At 36.4% G+C, this 18823-nt stretch overlaps 2 protein-coding genes across 4 annotated transcripts; both read right to left on the bottom strand.

Moving 5' to 3' along the window:
- Positions 1-1488: 1488 nt before the first annotated feature.
- slc52a2 (solute carrier family 52 member 2) lies at positions 1489-11660 on the bottom strand. The gene is made up of 4 exons (XM_030148151.1): positions 11391-11660; positions 5642-6497; positions 3877-4000; positions 1489-2454 (listed from the first exon to the last, which is right to left on the bottom strand). Exons 1-4 carry the CDS (start codon positions 11518-11520, stop codon positions 2245-2247), a joined length of 1320 nt encoding a protein of 439 aa, XP_030004011.1. The 5' UTR covers positions 11521-11660; the 3' UTR covers positions 1489-2244.
- A 2334-nt stretch (positions 11661-13994) lies between these two features.
- LOC115428702 (uncharacterized) lies at positions 13995-18787 on the bottom strand. 3 transcript variants are annotated; one of them, XM_030147873.1, is made up of 4 exons: positions 18709-18787; positions 17258-17322; positions 17069-17135; positions 13995-16872 (listed from the first exon to the last, which is right to left on the bottom strand). In XM_030147873.1, exons 3-4 carry the CDS (start codon positions 17127-17129, stop codon positions 14342-14344), a joined length of 2592 nt encoding a protein of 863 aa, XP_030003733.1. In that variant the 5' UTR covers positions 17130-17135; positions 17258-17322; positions 18709-18787; the 3' UTR covers positions 13995-14341. The 3 variants fall into 3 exon arrangements, with proteins under 3 accessions (XP_030003733.1, XP_030003734.1, XP_030003735.1); XM_030147874.1 differs by having other exon boundaries at positions 17262-17322; positions 18709-18781; XM_030147875.1 differs by lacking the exon at positions 17258-17322 and having other exon boundaries at positions 18709-18751.
- Positions 18788-18823: the final 36 nt, after the last annotated feature.

Genomic DNA, 18823 nt, shown 5'->3' with positions numbered 1-18823 from the left:
TTTATAGTTTTAGCATTTTTTCATTCTTGTCATTTTTTGTTACTCTGTTGGGCTCATGTTTTTACACCACTTCATTTTTCACTTGTGCCATTTTTTGTTGTTCTGACATTTTTTCATTGTCATTTTTTGTTGGTTTTGTGTTTTCAATCCTTTTTCATCTTTTACTGGTTTTTGCTTTTTTCGTCATTTATTTATTTTGTCTTTTTTTTGTTTTTCTGTCACATACGGTTCTTTCATTTACATCAGGAATACTGTTTTACATAATTTTTGTGTTTTCATTATGTCACAAATGGCATGTTTCATCATTCTTTTTTGTACTCTGCATTATTTATCGTTTTTGCAAGTTTTTGTTTTTCTTTCATTTGTGTAATTTTTGTTGTCTCTTTTACACAATTTTTAATCCTTTTTCATCCATTTAGGTAATTTTTAAAATATTTTTTCGTCAGAAATGCATTTTTAAGTATCTTTTTTTTTTTCATTATGTTACATACAGCATTTTTCATTGTCCATTTAATTTTTCATTATTTTTTCATATTTGTGTGTTGTCCAGTCATAAAAATAATGCTTTAAATACTCATCCAACAAAGAGTGAAAATTAAGGGAAAGAAAAAGACAAATTCTATTCTATCAGTAGTCTGCTCAGTGTTTAATGTAGTGTATTAATGTGTGTATTAAGCATCAGGATTGGAAAATACCAGTGCATATTTAACACAAACAATGTTACTTTATTACAGACTGAAATGGCACAATCCCTTGCTTATTAAAACCAGTAATTATTTTAGATTATTAACTAATCAATAAAGACACTTATGGTTCCCTTAAGGTATATTTGGAATGAAAATAATCTGAATTTATTTTGAATTTTAAAAAAAAAAAGCATTTTGGCATCTTATGGGAGACTGAAATGTGCTAAAGCAGGGGTGTCAAACTCATTTTAGTTCAGGGGCCACATTCAGTTAAATTTGATCTGAACTGGGCCGAACCAGTAAAATAATAACATGATAATATATAAGCAATGTCAACTCCAAACTTTTCTGTTGTATGTTTTAGAGCGAAAAAAGTAACTTTACATTTTGAACAGGTTAACATCTACAAACTATCCTATCAAAAGATGTGAATAACATGAACAAACTGAAAAAAAATAAGTGTAATTTAACAATATTCTGCCTCAGTTTATCATGTACACAAGTTCATTAGAACTTACAGATCACAGTGGATCTACAAATACACAGAACATTTAATAACAGGCAGAATATTGTTAAAATTGTACTTAAGACATTTCAGGTTGTTCATATTTGTTCAGGTTATTCACATTTTTTTTATGAAATTATACTTTGTTTTAGTGTAAATACATGAAAATATTTACATTTACAAAGAGTTGTCATTATTTATATGTTGTTATGATAGTATTTTACTGGTCCCGCCCACTTGAGATTGAATTGGTCTGAATGTGGAACCTAAACAAAAAGGATTTTTAGTATCTTAGTGTAATTTTTGCATTTCACAAATTCATCCCAAGGGCCGGACTGGACCCTTTGGCGGGCTGGATTTGGCCCCCCGGCCACATGTTTGACACCTGTGTGTTAAAGTATTGTTTTGTGAAGCAAATTAGTCATTTAATGGAATGTCACGACAAGTCCATCTGGATCCATGACTGTTTCAAGTTAATGCGTGGAAAAATTCAGGTAAATTTTTCATAATACTGTGCACTGGAGTAAAATCATTCAAGTCTGATTTTATATTTAGATGTTATCAAAGGCAGAGGTAGGAGCCGCTGAGTGTAAATAAACACACTCTGTGTTTGTGTTGTTGTTTTCTGTGGGAATGGGATTAAGTCTATAATTCACATTCACATTCCTGTTTGTGAATAGTTGTTTTTGTCAGTCCACACAGGGGCAACAAATGCCAAAGAATGATCAACTGATGGGGTCCCTGAGTTTCCACATGACTATATTGTAGTGAAAACAATCTTTCATCTGTTGTAAACAAACTTCAGATTCACAGAAATTCATTTTAAAACACTACACAAAGCACTTGTGGTCTTACTGCATCATACATTTTCGTCTGCCCTCAGCCGATGTGCAGCAACACAATGCTCCCATTATGAGGGAATGTTCTTACTCTCACACGCTGAGAGGCTTTAAATCAGCAGATTGACCCCCCGACAATGACGGGGCCAAACAAGAAGAAGGTCTGGACCCTGAAAACAGCCTCCAAACAGTCACTTCCTGTGTCTTTTTCCTGTTAACTGCAGTTGTCGACACATTCTTGGGCGCGGGTGAACACGTGGTAGACGTTGACCAGAGGGAACATGGTGAGGGCCCCGACCAGGGACCCCGCCTGGATGGAGATGCCGCACCACAGCAGGGCGGCGTGTCCGGCCTCGTGAAGCAACGTCCCAATGACCACCTTCAGGTAGGAGAAGACGCCGGTGAAAATGATCCAGGAGATGACCTGCAGGGGGCGCAAGTAAGAGACTGGAATCAGTGGTTGACATGACAACAGAACACAACAGATCAGACTGTAGCAGAAGGTCATGAGACGATGATGAACTGCAAATGTTTTAAGGTTTAAACAAATTCACTCTAAGACTTTTTAGACCATGATGAACACAGTGGAGGAGATATTTATGTTTTTGAGCCAGGTTTTGTCCTCCTGAGGCCCAAGAAAGTAAAAATTCTATTTTTTTTTAACTATTATTTATCAAATAATTACCTTGATTGGAAACAGCATGATGCAACAGTTTTCTTCAGATACATTTAAAAAAAAAATTGTGGAAAGTCCTTTGCAGTGGACAGTAGACGCTTTTCCATTGGACATCTGTGCAAAACTTTACCGATATTTACTAAATGTCAAAAAAAACAAAAGTGGGTAATGTCGGTTTTTCCATTAAATCACAAATGCGATGATTTGTTTATTTATTATCGCAAGATGACATGAGAAGTCATTCCATAAACATGGCAACGAATGTAAATATGGTGTTGATTTACAGATATATTCATTATTATTATATATTACCCCTTTATCTCGTACTAAATTCAAAAATGATTGGGTTTCCTGGTGTGTGAACACGTACCGCGACATTTTTCTTCTTCTTCTTCGCTTGTTGTAACGTCCCTCAACGTCAGTTTTTTTAATTCACCTGACTCTAGTTGCGAAAAAAGGTCTTTCCATTGCAGTTTTGCATGATATACCATTTGCGCTACACCGGAAAAAACACCTTTTGCCAGTGCAAAAACTTTCAATCGAAAAATGAGACTTCTGGCGAAATTGTCGTTTTTCCATTAGGTAAATTTTTATGCACAAGTTATATTTGCGCAATTTGAGGGTCAATGGAAAAGTGACTACTGATTTTTTTTTTTTTTTTAAGTTAAGCTGTGAAACTCTTGTCCCCTACAGAGGAGGGTCCCAGGAGAATATTATACAGACGTATACATAGTGATTGAACAAATAATTTGTTAATGCACTTTCCTGTTTGTTACATTTTGTTTGATTAATAGATAACAATATTAACAATCCATCAATCGAATTTTATTTATATAGTGCCAAGTTATAATAAAAGTTATCTCATGACACTTTAGAGCTGGTCAATACCAGACTCTTAAGCCAATCTGCATCTGTTTCTAGTCAGACTCATTTCAATGTAACACAAAACAATAGTTTCGCTGATTAACATAACTGATTAACATGATTTATGAGTAAATAACATCGATGAGATTTAATTTTTTCCAAATCTGCTGAGCCTTGATCAGAAAAGTAGACATAAAGTGGTTAAAATGTGTGGGGAAGTTTTTTTTTTACCAGTCATCTCTTTTACTCTTGATTAGTATTTCAGTCACTGTTCAACTGTCGCTATAAAATACATGTACAACTCACCACTAAGGCCACACCACTGGAGTATCTCAGGAGTGGAGGACAGGGACTGAGCGCCGCTAACGCCATCAGATAAGCAGCGAACACTCCTCCAACTAAAGACAGGAAGCCCAGACCACCAGAAGACCTGGAACACAATGTCCAACACCGTGGTTTAGAACAAGTCAGATCTACTGAAGGAAAAACCTGGTGGGCTCATATAAGACAGGAAGCAATGTACAGCTCTGGAAAAAAAACAATAAGAGACCAGCCACAGTTCCAAACCTGGACCTGAACAACTTTGACATATGGTCAAGGGTAAGATGGTCAGTCACAAATCATTAAATAAAGCTGATCTGCTTATGTTTTCACAACAGCAACAATGTGAACAGACGAGAAACACCAGGGTCAGTTTACAAATTTTGATCTGAACTCGTCCTAAAATAAAACATGAGCACTGTGTTGTTGAAAACTGAGTATGAACTTACTGAGATCAGAACTTTTTGTTATTTTGACCAGTTTCATCTACAAATAAATGCACAAACTGATGGTATTTTGACTTGAAATTGAAGAAATATTGTCAGTAGTTTCTAGAGGAAAACACTTGGTTTAAAGTTTACTTAAACACATACATTAACCCTTGAAGATCTCTAAAGCTGATAGGAACCAAAAGCATCTACTGATCTAAAATGTTTAATAACTATTGATCCACTAATTCTATCAATACATATAAATAACTGAGGTAAAACGCAGTTTCTCTGCTTTTCATGGTCATCAGATATGACCCATTTGGACGTTCGGAGGCTCCGTAGTGAATGTGGAAACACCATCATCTTTTACAGCATCGATTCACCTGTAAAACCCATGGAGTTTGACAAATGTCAGTGGCTGTAGATCAGTGGTTTCCAACCTTTTTTGTCCCATGACCCCATTTTAACATCATACATTTCTGGCAACCCCAGACATTCAAAACGGAGGCATTTTTTTTTGCTAAAATTAATTTGTTTTTGTTCATGTAATAGTTTGCTATACTATGTTCCAAATAAACATCAATTTTGGACGACATTTAGGCAATATAATGTATATAATGCACCTTTTTGGTGTCTGCTTCTCAGTTTCTCTTAGATGCCTTAGCGGGGCCAGGCAGGCAAAAAAATCTTTCCATTCTCTGTTCAGTTGTTTTCTGACTGTGATTCTGTCTGGGCAGGTTGACACATAGTAACATATACGGTCACATGATCAGGTCAATCAAGATATGCCCTCTCAGATATTATATCCTGCATTTTATTTGAACTTGATTTTTATTACTAAAACTGTGTGGTGTTTTAATTATAATGAAATGTATATTGAATCATTAAAAATATTTTTTCTTAGTATTTTTCTTTTTTTTTTTTATCAATTACAAGAAATTTCATGCGACACCATGATTGAAAAACACAGTTGTAGATGCTTGTTTTATGTCCACTTAATGATATATTTTGCTGAAAAAGATCACTTTTTCTTCAAATTTCTCTGTTGTGATGCAATAACCTTAGAATTAATCTGAGTTTTTAATAACATCTACATGATCAATGAATTAATCATAGAAAATATCTGATTTTCACTGAAAACGGCAAAATGGAGAGGATAATATTACAATAAATGGTGATAAAGAACTTAGGAAAGGTTAAATATAGAGAAAAATACATTTGAGAGTCGGCATAAAAATATTTCTAGATCTAAAAGGGTTAAAACTAGTCTCTTAATTTTTCCAGAGTTGTTTGCGTTCATTACCTCCATATTTTCTCACCTCAGGACAAAAAACATGGCTAGAAAGCAGGCCAGTGGGTTTGCAATGTTGCCCAGGACCACAGAGAGGTGAAAGGTCATGGTTCCGTATGGTAGACAGGAGAAGCTCTGCACCGACGGCAGGACGCCGTTGGTGAGTGCGTTCGACACGGCGAGCAGAGCAAGCAGGTAGATGTTCCGCGGCGTCCAGAATGTTGGAGCAGGTGGTTGTTCCTCCACTTGAACCTGGTCCTCAGACACCGGTGTCCCTCCGTTGTGCAGAGGATGCGTCTCCTCTCCGTTCTTTTCTGCCGCACCGTTGTCGGACTCTTGTGTTTGCGAGTCGTTTTGCTGCGTCGACTGTCTTTGCGTCAACGCCAGGAAGCTCAACGCTGATACCGACAACATGACGAACAAAAACCAGAAAAAGTTCTGTGCAGGGAAGCTCTCCTTAAGATACTCCGGCTGCACCGTTCCATTCACAGTTTTACACTCCAGCTTCCCGACGCCTTGTCCTAAAGCCACGACGCAGGGGAACAAGGCGCTTAAACCCTGCCCGATAAAAAACGTACGAATATACTGAGGCGGGTAGCTGAACATGAAAGGCAGGAATGTGACGTTGGACGTACAACAAACTAAAGACAACAGAAAAGTGAAGAGCAGGAACGGCAGTGACCTCTCCTCTCCTGCTATTACGACAGTGTGTGACCAGAAAACGGCCAGAAAACCAGACGCCACTACAGCCAGGACCTGGATGCAGTGGATGACGATGCGCTCATTCAACCACCCTGGAGCACAGTGGTGTGTGATGGTCACCGCGATCGCACCCAGGTTCCCGAAAGCGATCAGCACGGACAGGTAGGCGGGGAGGTTCCACCCTAACACAAGAAAAGACGACCGGAGTTAGTAGTTTATACAGGGTGACACAAAAAAACGGGAACTTTTTAACAATCCAATAAAACCAAGAGTGAAGGAAGAAAAATATTTTATTCCTACTAATTGAAACCTTAAAACATGCCATTTAAGAAACAATGATGGAATTTTCATTTTTTAAAAATGACTTCCTGTAGATGGCGTCCTCCTGTACGAATGCATTCTTGAAATCTGATGTTGAGATTCCTCATTGACCGCTGCAACATCTCAGGTGGGATACTGTGAATTTCATCCTGAATTCTCTGTTTTAACTCATCCAGAGTTCTTGGTCGAGTCGTGTACACTTTACTCTTGAGATAGCCCCAAAAGAAAAAAATCACAAACGGACAAATCTGGCGATCTAGGGGGCCAGGGAACATTACCGAATCTTGAGATCACACGGTTACCGAACAATTCTCGCACAGCCGCCAATGGTTACTAAAATGGGGGTGTGTTTACTTGCTCAAGGTCACTGTCTCGCAGTGCTGCCACTTGCTCATGTCTGCCAATACGCACTTCAAAAATTCCCGTGTTTTTTGGGTCACCCTGTACTTGTATTGGATTATTACCTCCGCCAAGGAAGGGCAGAGGTGATGTTTTCGTTGGAGTTTGTCTGTTAGCAAGATAACTCAAAAAGTTATGGACGGATCTGGATGAAATTTCAGGAAATGTTGATACTGGCACAAGGAACAAAAAAATGGTTAAATTTTAGTTGTGATCGGGGGGCAGGGGATTTTTTGTTTGTCTGTTTGTTAGCAAGATAGCTCAAAAAGTTATAGAAGGATTTGAATGAAATTTTCAGGAAATGTTGATACTGCCACAAGGAACAAAAAATGATTCAATTTTAGTGGCGATCGTTGGGGTGTGGGGGGGACTGATCTGCCTTGGTGGAGGTCTGCACTCTCCGAGTGCTTTTCTAGTTACTGATATTTTTATGTGTTGTTACTCTTATACTTCGTTTTCATTCATTCAGACTTTATATTATTGATATTATAGAGGCCTAGTTTACAATATAGACAAGTACAGTGGTAATAAAATAATAAAAAGGCAATTCAGTTTCCATAAAACCTAAAGACAATGACAACAAAAGAGTTGACAGCAATTCACTAACACAATAAAACATTATGAATAACCGTAGTAAACCTATGTTTAGTAGCTCTAATCACTATCAGCCTTTATTGCTTTAAAGCTTATGATACAACTTTTCTAAAATGTCAGATTGAAATCCGATTTTTACGTGTGAATACTGGGTTATAGTGTGCAATATGTCCCTCTAAATTAAAAGAAAACAACTTTGTGTAGTGGCTGCTTTATTTTTACCCCAAAACAGTCGCTGTGTTTGTATTTTATTTAACTTGGGGGCAAAAAATATTGTTAAAATATTGTAATCACCGTATGTAATGATAAATTCATCCAAGATATATGAGTTATTTCTGTTCAGATTACCATGTGTTGTTTTTTTTTTCCTTTTATATTTGTTTGTGTTGCCTTCATGCAAATTTTCTGCCTGCCTCTGTGTGGAATACAAAGTCCACAGCTAAATTCTTCCACTCTTCTACATGTCAGAGGTGAATATTATACTTTTTACACAACTACATTTGTCATACAGCTTTTTAGTTAGTTATATTTGTAATTTTTCATCTCCTTCCTGTGCAGTGAAAAGACAAACGTGTCCAAAGGTGGCAATGTTGAATATTTGTGTTAAACTGAAGGATGAAGGGTTCTTTATGGGCTCAGAAAATGTTCATGCTTATTAAGTTTGATAGAAAGCATGAACAGTTGACAGTGACAGAGAGTGCAACACACACACACACGCAATGCAGTAATAATACAAATACATAATCATTATATGCTGTGTGTTGTCATTTTTTAGGTTAAAAACAGCTTCTATAACCCAAAGTGGTAGTATTTAATGTGACCTCCCTTTGTACCTAGCATGTCTTTAACCCTTTAGTTCAGATAATATAAGATTTACTGCATTAAATTTCTGATGTTTTATACCATTCAACACGTCGGATGTTTCTAACCATTTGTGCTTCTTCTTGTCATGGGATCAGGGGTTTCACTACATAGTCACTTTAACCTTTAGTACAATTTTAGTTCCATTTTTTGCGTGTCTTTTAAAGCTGTCCACATATTTCCTGTATTTTCTTCTTGTATGTTAAGAAAAGACACTGAGAAATAAATATGTCTGATCATTTCAACCATGCACAAACAACATAACTAAAGGTAGCCTAAGACTTTTGCACGATACTGTATTTACTTGGTTCAAAGACTAGTTATTAATAATCTGTTCAATTCAACTTAAGCACAGTTTTATTTTTCATGCTGTTTGATTACTTTAAAAATAACTAAACAGAAAATCCTTTATTAGTAATAGATTCATTTGCAATTAATCTGATGTCTGAACAAAAGAATTAAAGACATATTAAGTGCAAAGAGAGGTGACACTAAATACTAAGTTACCACTTTGGTTTATTGAAGCTTTTTTTATAGAAGCTTTTTCCCTGAAACTTTAGTTTTTACTGCTCTACAGAGGTCACATATATCATTTTCAGCAGGATATGGTTAGTGACATTAAAAGTAAGGATTAAAGTAAGAAATATAAAGAGTACAAATGCAATATATGCAAAATATTAAAAATATAAATAAAAACTGAGTGCAGATTTGTATATTGTACATATCTGTAAAAGAGCAATGTATGAAGCATTACAAGTCTAATATATGTAAATTGTAAGAAAAGACTACAAAGAAAAATGGGTATTTTTATGTGTATTGCTGTGGATGTATGAGGTCTAGTGGTTGTAAATGTATTTATTATCTTTATTTATCACATGTCTGAACTAAAGGGTTAGAGACATATTAAGTGCAAAGGGGGGCTACACTAAATACTAAATAAATAATAAATACACTTTGGTTTATAGAAGCTTCTTTCATAGAAGTTTTTTCCCTGAAACTTTTGTTTTTACTGCTCTACATAGGTCACATATATCATTTTCAGCAGCATATGGTTAGTTTTAATAAAAGGATTAAAGTAAGAAATATACAAAATACAAATGCAATATATGCAAAATATTAATAATATAAATAAAAACTGAGTGCAGATTTGTATATAGTACATATTTGTAAAATAGCAATGTATGGGGCATTACAAGTCTAATATAATATTATGCAAACTGTAGGAAAAGATTGCAAAGAAAAATGGGCATTTTTATGTGTATTGGTGTGGATGTATGAGGTCTAGTGGTTGTAAACGTATTCATTATCTTTATTTATAACATGTCTGAACTAAAGGGTTAGAGACATATTAAGTGCAAAGGGAGGCCACACTAAATACTAAATAAATAATAAATACACTTTGGTTTATAGAAGCTTCTTTCATAGAAGTTTTTTCCCTGAAACTTTCGTTTTTACTGCTCTACATAGGTCACATATATCCTTTTCAGCAGCATATGGTTAGTAGGGTTGTTAGAAAATATCGGTTCTGCAATATATCGCAATATTTCATTTCACAATACTGTATCGATACTAAAAAGTACAGTATCAATATTTTAAAGTATTTATTCAAATGCAGATATAGAGGAGGTTCATTTTTGTTTTTTGGTTTTCTTTATTGTTAATATCCTATCTATTATTATTTAACACTGTTTTATTAAATAATGGTTATTTTACACATCCTAAAAGCACTTTTTACTGTCTGAGAGGCAGATGTTAGTTCCTTTAGAAATCAGGAGAATTAGAAAAAAAATTGTGATACAGCATTAGCTCCTGTTCTGAAATAAAAATGTGTTTAGTATTTGTACATATTTCTGGTGTAATTCAATCCTTCCAGAAAATAATCATCAACAAAAAAACAAACAAAAAATTGCCTTTTTAACAGTATCATGATATATCGAGATATATTGTATCGTGATCCTAGTATTGTGATTTGTATCGTATCGCCAGATTCTTGCCGATACACAGCCCTAATGGTTAGTGACATTAAAAGTAAGGATTACAGAAAAAATATAAAAAGTACAAATGCAATATATGCAGAAATATTAATAATATAAATAAAAACTGAGTGCAGATTTGTATATTGTACATATCTGTAAAAGAGCAATGTATGAAGCATTACAAGTCTAATATATGCAAATTGTAGGAAAAGATTGCAAAGAAAAATGGGTATTTTTATGTGTATTGCTATGGATGTATGAGGTCTAGTGGTTGTAAATGTATTTATTATCTTTATTTATAACATGTCTGAACTAAAGGGTTAGAGACATATTAAGTGCAAAAGGGGGCCACAGTAAATACTAAATAAATAATAAATACACTTTGGTTTATAGAAGCTTTTTTCATGGAAGTTTTTTTCCCTGAAACTTTTGTTTTTACTGCTCTACAGAGGTCACATATATAATATTCAGCAGCATACAGTTAGTGATATTAAAAGGATTAAAGTAAAAAATATAATAAGTACAAATGCAATATATGCAGAAATATTAATAATATAAATAAAAACTGAGTGCAGATTTGTATATAGCACATATTTATAAAATAGCAATGTATGGGGCATTACAAATTGTAGGAAAAGATTTAAAAGAAAAATGGGTATTTTTATTTGTATTGCTGTGGATGTTTGAGGTCTAGTGGTACTAAACGTATTTATTATCTTTATTTATAACATGGTATACTCTGCTCTCTGTGTTTTGCATGTAAGCTAACATAACTAGCTAACCTGCCCCACTACAGCCAATAAAAACCTCCTAATAAAAGCTATCAGACAGAAAATACAGTAGCTTTTCGTCCATTAAATGTCTGGATCTTTCGGGTCTAAAGCCACATTCGGACCCATTCTTATCCGGGAAACCTCCACTGACCTTCGGGCAGGACATTGACCACCACCGGGAGCTCGACCCACAGGCTATTGACGGAGATCCAGGAGCCCATGGCGAACAGAGCCATCAGCCCGTGGGTCACCGCCGGACCGCTCCACCAGCTGCCGGACATGGTGACTCTTCCTCCTTCCAGAAGGCTCAGTGTGGTGGTGGTGGTGGTGGTGGTGGTGGTGTTCTGCTGGTGTGTGTTTGGGTCAGATGTTTGGTCCACACGCGCACACTGAGGAACCTGAAGAATGGTGGACGCTTACGCAAAGCTCCCGCCCCTTCAGATGCATTCAGGACACCTCGTAAGTTTATTAGCAAAAAGTTGTGAAACAAATCAGTTTACGCGTTTTTTTAAAATTCAGTTAACATTTTCCTTTACTTTTACACTAGCGTGGATTAGTAATGAACAGCAAAATCATGAAGTATTAAAACAATGTATACGTGACAGCGATTTGCTCTGTTTCTTTGTATCCATAGTGACTTCTTCTCTTAGGATTTGTAATGACGCACAAATTTCCGGCTTAAATGAAGGCACCATCCTAACATTGTCTTCGGTCACTGTTATTTGTTACCTCCGCCAAGGAGGTTATGTTTTTGACAGGGTTTGTTGGTTTGCTGGTTAGTTAGCAAAAAGTTATGGACGGATTTTGATTACATTTTCAGGAAATGTCCGAAATGGGACGAGTAACAAATGATTAGACTTAGGGAATGATCCGGATCACTGTCTGGATCCAGGAATTTTAAAAGAATTCTTTTTCATTGGGAGATAGGGATATTTTCAACATATGCATGTGTAACTCCACAATGAATGGTCAGAGTGCTTGGTAAAAAAAAAAAAAAAAGTTCCCAACAGGTTCTACAAGATATTGAAGATTGATTCATCATGAGTAGCAAAAGTGATACAGTTGTTTGTCAGTTAGCAAGAAAAAAAAAAGTTATGGATGAATTTGAGTGAAATTTTCAGGAAATGTTGATACTTGCACAAGGAATAAATTATTAAATTTTGGTGGTGATTGGTGGTGGTGGGGTGTGTGTGTGTGTGTGTGGGGGGGGGGGATCTGACTTGGCGGAGGTCTGCGCTCTCCGAGTGCTTTTCTAGTTACATTTATTTCTACCAGAAAATTATGTGAATACAAAAATTTGTTTGTATTCATACAAACTATTTTTTTTTCCTGTTTTCCCCCATTAATTTTTTTCCTGTTTTTTTTCCCTCTGAATTTTTTCCCCCACAAATCTTTTTCCTGTTTTTTTTTTCCCCCACTCATTTTTTTGTCTTCTTTTCCCCACAAAAATTTTCCCCCACAATTTTTTCCTGGGTTTTTTCCCCAACTAAATCTTTATCCTGTTTTTGTTTTTCCTACTAAATGTTTTCATGCCCCCCCCACACACACGCACAAATTCCCCCCCCCCACTACATTTTTTTCCTGTTTCCCATTAAATCCCCCTCACAACATATTTACAGATACTTTTATTTTATTAAGGGCCCACAACATTAACCTTTCATGGGGCCCACAATTACTAGTGGCACCCCAGTTCGTATGTCAAAAGATTTTAATAACTGACTGCAATCACCTTTAAGTAGTCGTCTTTACAATGGCCATTTAACAGTTACCAGAATAGATGTTTATGTAAATTATAACTTTAATGTATCTTTACTGATTTGTCAGGAAGATCCTGCAAAATTGTTTTTCATTGTAGTAAAACAATGACAATAAAGTCCTATTCTATTACATTCTTGGCCTGTTTTACATGTAATTTACTCAAGGTTGTTGGCACACTGGATCAATTTCTTAAAAAAAAAAAAAAAAAATCTAAAAATGTAACAGTAAAAACATTTCTTTGACATTATTGAACATGATTTAAGCCCAGAACAAGATAAGCTACTGTGGAATATCAAAGTGCATCCAGATATAAGTTTTTACAGTATTATGAACAAATACAAAAGTATTTTCCCATTATGTCAGAGGTTTCCAGCATCTTCACCGGGCTTTAGAGTTCACTTAAATAATGCCTTTACGTCTTGGCCCACTGACCCCATCCAGCCCCTCCTTGTTTATTTTTATATCCCTGTTTTCTTGAGCCCCTCCCAAGTGTTTTGTAAGCACATAAACTCAATGACATGGCTGTGATACAATACATACCTTTCAGATCTGAAAAATACAGGCCTATTAGCTAACCTACAAAAACAAACATGACTCCTTTCTAAAAATTATTACATTTTTTTTCTACTCAAATTGCTTTTCCTTTAGTGCTGTGAAGTTTTACTGTTAGTTCATTTAAATGCTTCTTGCACATATAAAATCTTACTTTGAAATCTGTCTTGACTGTACTTGTATAATTCCTATGAACTGGAGTAGATATAAAGTGTAAAGTGACTTGATAAGAAAATAATCAAAAGTACATTATCTATACCCAGTTATAGCACAAGAGAATATATAAAGATGACTTTTTTTGGACATTGCTTTGGACTTTACATTTTAGCATCTATTTATTTATGAACTCCTACCACTTACCAACCAAAACAAGATCAAGTTTCTTAAAGTTAAATGTTCCAGAAAATCTGAGCAAACTGCAAGAAGACATTTGTTAAGCAGTTCATGTTGAATCATTTAATCCACTTTAATTGAGTTCTCTCCAAATGATCAAAATGGGTACATGATGTATAAAACAGACTATAGTTTCTTCATAATACAATACAATACAAAAAAATAGATGGTACATGATCTAACCATCTTTTAAACTAGTTGCATAAAATATATTATGTACATCACAAACAAAAGCTGCATCTTACGTACACAGTTCAATGTTCCATGTGTGGTCAGATTGGGGTTACTATGTATTTCTGCTTACGTTGTAAACATCACATGAGGAAGTCACATGATAAGTTTCCCTTCTCCTTTGAATCCACTATTCACACTTTTATTCATCTTTAATACAAACTGAAATTAAGGCTGCTTGGTGCTACTGCTTTGGCTCGGAGCAGCTTCCACAGTCTGTTTAACCACAGGTCTGGGTTTAGTCTTTCTAGGGGCTAAGACCAGAGAATACCCAGGTTTAATACGTGGAAGAGCCAACTTCAGCTTTAACATCATCTCTGTGGTGTTGCGGAAAAAGCAGTTTAGGTTTGGGTCTAAGTTGTTGAGGATCATTTTTTGATAGAGTATCTCACAACGAATTCCTTCCCGTTTCTCAATTCTGGATTTTCCATCGAAACGCAACATCAGTTTGTCGACATCCTGCTGGGTCCTGCACGGCCCGCCGTTCCTGTGCACTGTGGTGATGATGTAATTCCTGTCCATGTTCAGCTCAACCTCTTCCACGCCTTGTTTCTTATATGCCCCGCTTGTCTTTTCGTTTTTAATATGCGCAAATTTTTTGACTTGCTGACTGGAGACTTCGTCTGAACTGTCGCCAGATGAACCTGACTGTTCATTGTCTTCCTGAGAGCTACCCGATGAAAATTCCCTCTTTGTGGGCTGTTTGGGGGTCTTGGGAGATTCTTTCTTCTTGTAAGGATATGTATGGCTAAAGGGATATTCTGCCATCAAGACGGAGAATGTGCAACTTTCAAGCTGTGAGCTCAACTCTGGTGAGGGGACTTCGGAAAATTTTCCTCCGGGCAGGAAATCCTTCAGGTGCTCCTCGGTGACGCCAGCTATCACCTTTATCACTCTCTTCAAGCAAGCTCTAATTAGGTCTCTGTTTGTGTGCCACTCACCGCAGTAATTAAAAACCCCGCAAAAGGATTTCTCTTGCAGGGGAAACTGCAGAAAAACATTTGTGTTCTCTTCAGGTTCGAGTAGCGTTACAGGATTTTTGGACCAATCCAGGAACTTTTGGTAAAGACAGAGAAGGTACCGGCCATAATGTGAATACTGGCTTCCACTTTTCAGTAGCTGCCAGTAAGGGCCGAGGACTTTGCAGTAAACGATGGCTAGAACGCATACAAAGCTCTGAATCATAGAGTCGTTTGCATCAGCAGCAATGCTCTCCAGGATAACGTTTGGACATTCATCACTGTTAAGGGAGATCAAATCAGAGAAGAAGGGAGGGATCTCTCTGTGATGGTGAATAAGACCCGCCGCTGCTTCGAAGTAGTTGTTGAATCGGTTTGACGAATTCACTGCCAGGCGAGAGGGATTTTTCTTTTCCTCACAAAAAGCCACCCAGTGTTTCCTGTGGTTCTTCTTATCAGGGGTGCGAGGGCTTAAGATATCACATGCCATGTGAATGTAGCGTGAAGTCGCACTCTCTGTGAAATTCACAAAGTTGCTAAATTTTGGCATCTTATCCCGGCCAAGTCTCTCTCCTCTTGACTGAATGATCTCTTTTTCAAAGCACATAATCTGTTGCTCAACTGCATCATGCAAGTCAACCAGGAAATTAGCATTGCAATTTAAAAACAACACAGGAGAGGCCAGAGAATGAGACAATGATTTGAGATTTTTCTCAAAATCTACCATTGCTGGATGTTCCTTACATGTCATAATGTATTGATTTTTGAGGAGTTCAAAGGCCACTTGTTTGCATTCTGGGGTCTTCCCACCATACACACTGGAAAGCTTTTGGACGGACAGCATTGCAATGTCCAGCAGGGTCAACACTTCCTCTTTGTTATCTGATGTTTCTTCTTCATTGGACACATCCAAATCCTCATCACTGTCGTCATATCTAGGCACAGTCTCTTTCAGTATTATTCTCTTAATAACTGCGCCATTCATATCAGGCCCTTCACCTTGCATGATTTCAAAGCTCTCAAATTCTTCTTTGATTTTGACTTTTTCATAAGTACCATCATCTTTTTTTATCCGTTTCTTGGTTAAAAATTTACGTGGATCGTACTTCTTTGGCACCAGTTCAAATGGGGTCTGAAGTAGATTTTCCATCGCTGCGTTCCTCCTGTGGCTTCTTGTTTCATAATTGCGGCAGCACATTTTTAACTTTTTGAGCTTTCCTTTAAGGGCTTTATACGCCTTTTGAACATCCCCTTTCTTACAATAGTCAGGGTTAAAGTTTCTAAGCCAGTGAACTAAAATAACTGGGGCAATTTTCTCCCTAACAATGAAGTTGCTTAACTCCACAATCAATCCATTTGTGACCTCTATTGACTGCGCCCTCTCTGAAAAATCCCTCATTTCCAGAAGATGTGATCGTTCCACTCCTATGCTATCACATATCGGACCAACAAAATTAAAGTTCACATTTGATTCCAGAAACATCAGCCTCGCTTCACTTCCTAGACTCAATGTTGTTGCAATGCCTCTTTCAATCAAACGCCGAAAGTCAGCTGACTGATGACTGGGGAAAATTTTCTTAAGCCATTCTACAATGGCAATCCACGGAAAGTTATTTTCCTCTTTCATGAGTCCCACTTGAATCAAAACTCTGTTCTTGCATGGTGCTGTATGGAGCTCTAACCCCTCCCCAGTCTGAGGACCAATGAAGTCAGCAACAAGTTTCCAGAAGTACTCATCTCCTGAAAAACAGACAAGATGGAAGAAAGGTCATTTTGTGAATTCTACATTTAAGGACAACTACAAATCCCATAAAAATGCAGAGGTTAAAAGTTTCTTTTTGTTATGAATTTATCAGTAGAACAGCTTCTATTAGAAGACTTGATTCTTTCTGTGATTCACTACAAATGAAGTTTGTCTACATCTTTTCAGACTTACTCAGATTAGTCTCAGTTACAGCCAGTTTTCCACTAAGAGAGAAATCTCCACCCTCTTCCATTATAACCTGTTTAAAACAGAAGAACAACAGATAAGTTCAACCCAAGATGTGTGTTGCACTGCTGTCTCTTGTATAATGTGTGATCTCATAAGGAAAAGGATGTTCAGTGGAAAACAGAAGTATCATACTTAGACTTTTGTACTGGAAAATGCACCTCCCTTTGGTATCAGTGGACAGAGGTTTCAGCAGACACCTAAAAGGAAAAAGTTTGTTAAAATCTCAAAGTGCACAGCCACGCATCACTAAATCAGATACCGCTGATCTATATCTGGTATCTATAACTGTAGCATGTTATAAACAGATTTAGGTGGTTCTGTTGAATGGTACTGTTACAGAAAAGTAGTGTGTAACTCTTACTGCAGAGTAGGTTAGGGCTGTGTATTGGCAAGAATCTGGTGATACAATACAAATCACAATACTAGGATCGCAATACGCTATATTGCGATATATCACGATACTATTAACAAGGTGATATTCTTTGTTTTGTTTCTTTTTCAAAAGATTATTTTCTGGAAAAACTTATAGTGCAGCATTTGGTTAAATAAAGTTTTAACATGTGGCTTTACCACTACAAAATAAGCACACAAATAAACAAATAAATAATGTTTTACAGACGTTACAGTTTAAGATTCTGCTTAAGTGTTCATATTCTATTGCGAAAAGAATCCGTAGTGTTCAGTCTCTGAATCATCCAACATCAGAACATTATTTTTGTGCATTCCCAATAAAAAAACAAACATTTGCCTCTTTCAGACAGTAAAAAGTGCTTTTAGGATACTTGAATGATCCATTATTTAACAAAACAGCATTATTGGTTGAAAACAAACTACATGTATAACCTGCAATATCACAACAGTACTTTTATAGTATACAAACAACAGAACAAAATACTCATGTGAATATAGAAATAAAAGAGTTTGAAAAACAAAAATGAACCTCTGCCATGTCAGCATTTGAATAAATACCTAAAAATATTGTTACAGTACTTTTTAATATCGATACAGTATCGTGAAGTGAAATATCGCGATATATTTCAATACAGATATTTTCTTACAATCCTGGAGTAGGTTAGAAATTCTAACAAAGCACCTCTCATAATAATGCATACAGACAACAACATTCAACACAACCTAAATTTTAAAAAAGAAGACAATCTGCACAGGGAAATTGTGGGTTTTTTGTGCTACTTTGCAGGAGCTGAACATGCAAATTTGCAGGTAAAGCCCACTCTTCCGTTAACAACAAAGCGTTAAATACGTTAGACTGTATAACCCATTACATTTACATTCTTCGTATGAACACAGTCTAACCTGTCTCTTACCTGAAAATTACGATCAGAAATCACAGAAAAAAACTCCCATTGTTGCGAAAATGTGTGCTAATGCTACAGTGCAACTCTATGCTAATACTAGCCTTGTGACCTGGTTGCTAATGTTAGCGCCAACTTTAAACACAGGAAAAGTGCTAAGCTACACAATTCAATTAAAACAGCAGAATTAAAGGGCGCTGCTAAATTCTGTTTTCAATCGAAATAATTTCAAATGCGCAGTGTAGTTATTATTAACGTGTACTTTCTTACCTTGCAACTGCAGTCTCTTGAAACACTGCGTTTTCGACCCACAACAACAGACTCGTGGGCCGGAACAGTGAGCTGGATTATGATTGGACGGTTTTGTCGGAGGCGGGCTGTTACC

Source organism: Sphaeramia orbicularis, chromosome 11 (genome assembly GCF_902148855.1).
Source record: "Sphaeramia orbicularis chromosome 11, fSphaOr1.1, whole genome shotgun sequence".
NCBI classification, from domain to species: Eukaryota; Metazoa; Chordata; class Actinopteri; order Kurtiformes; family Apogonidae; genus Sphaeramia; species Sphaeramia orbicularis.
Note: the sequence above shows the minus strand (reverse complement) of the source record. Positions and strands in the feature narration are given on the sequence as shown.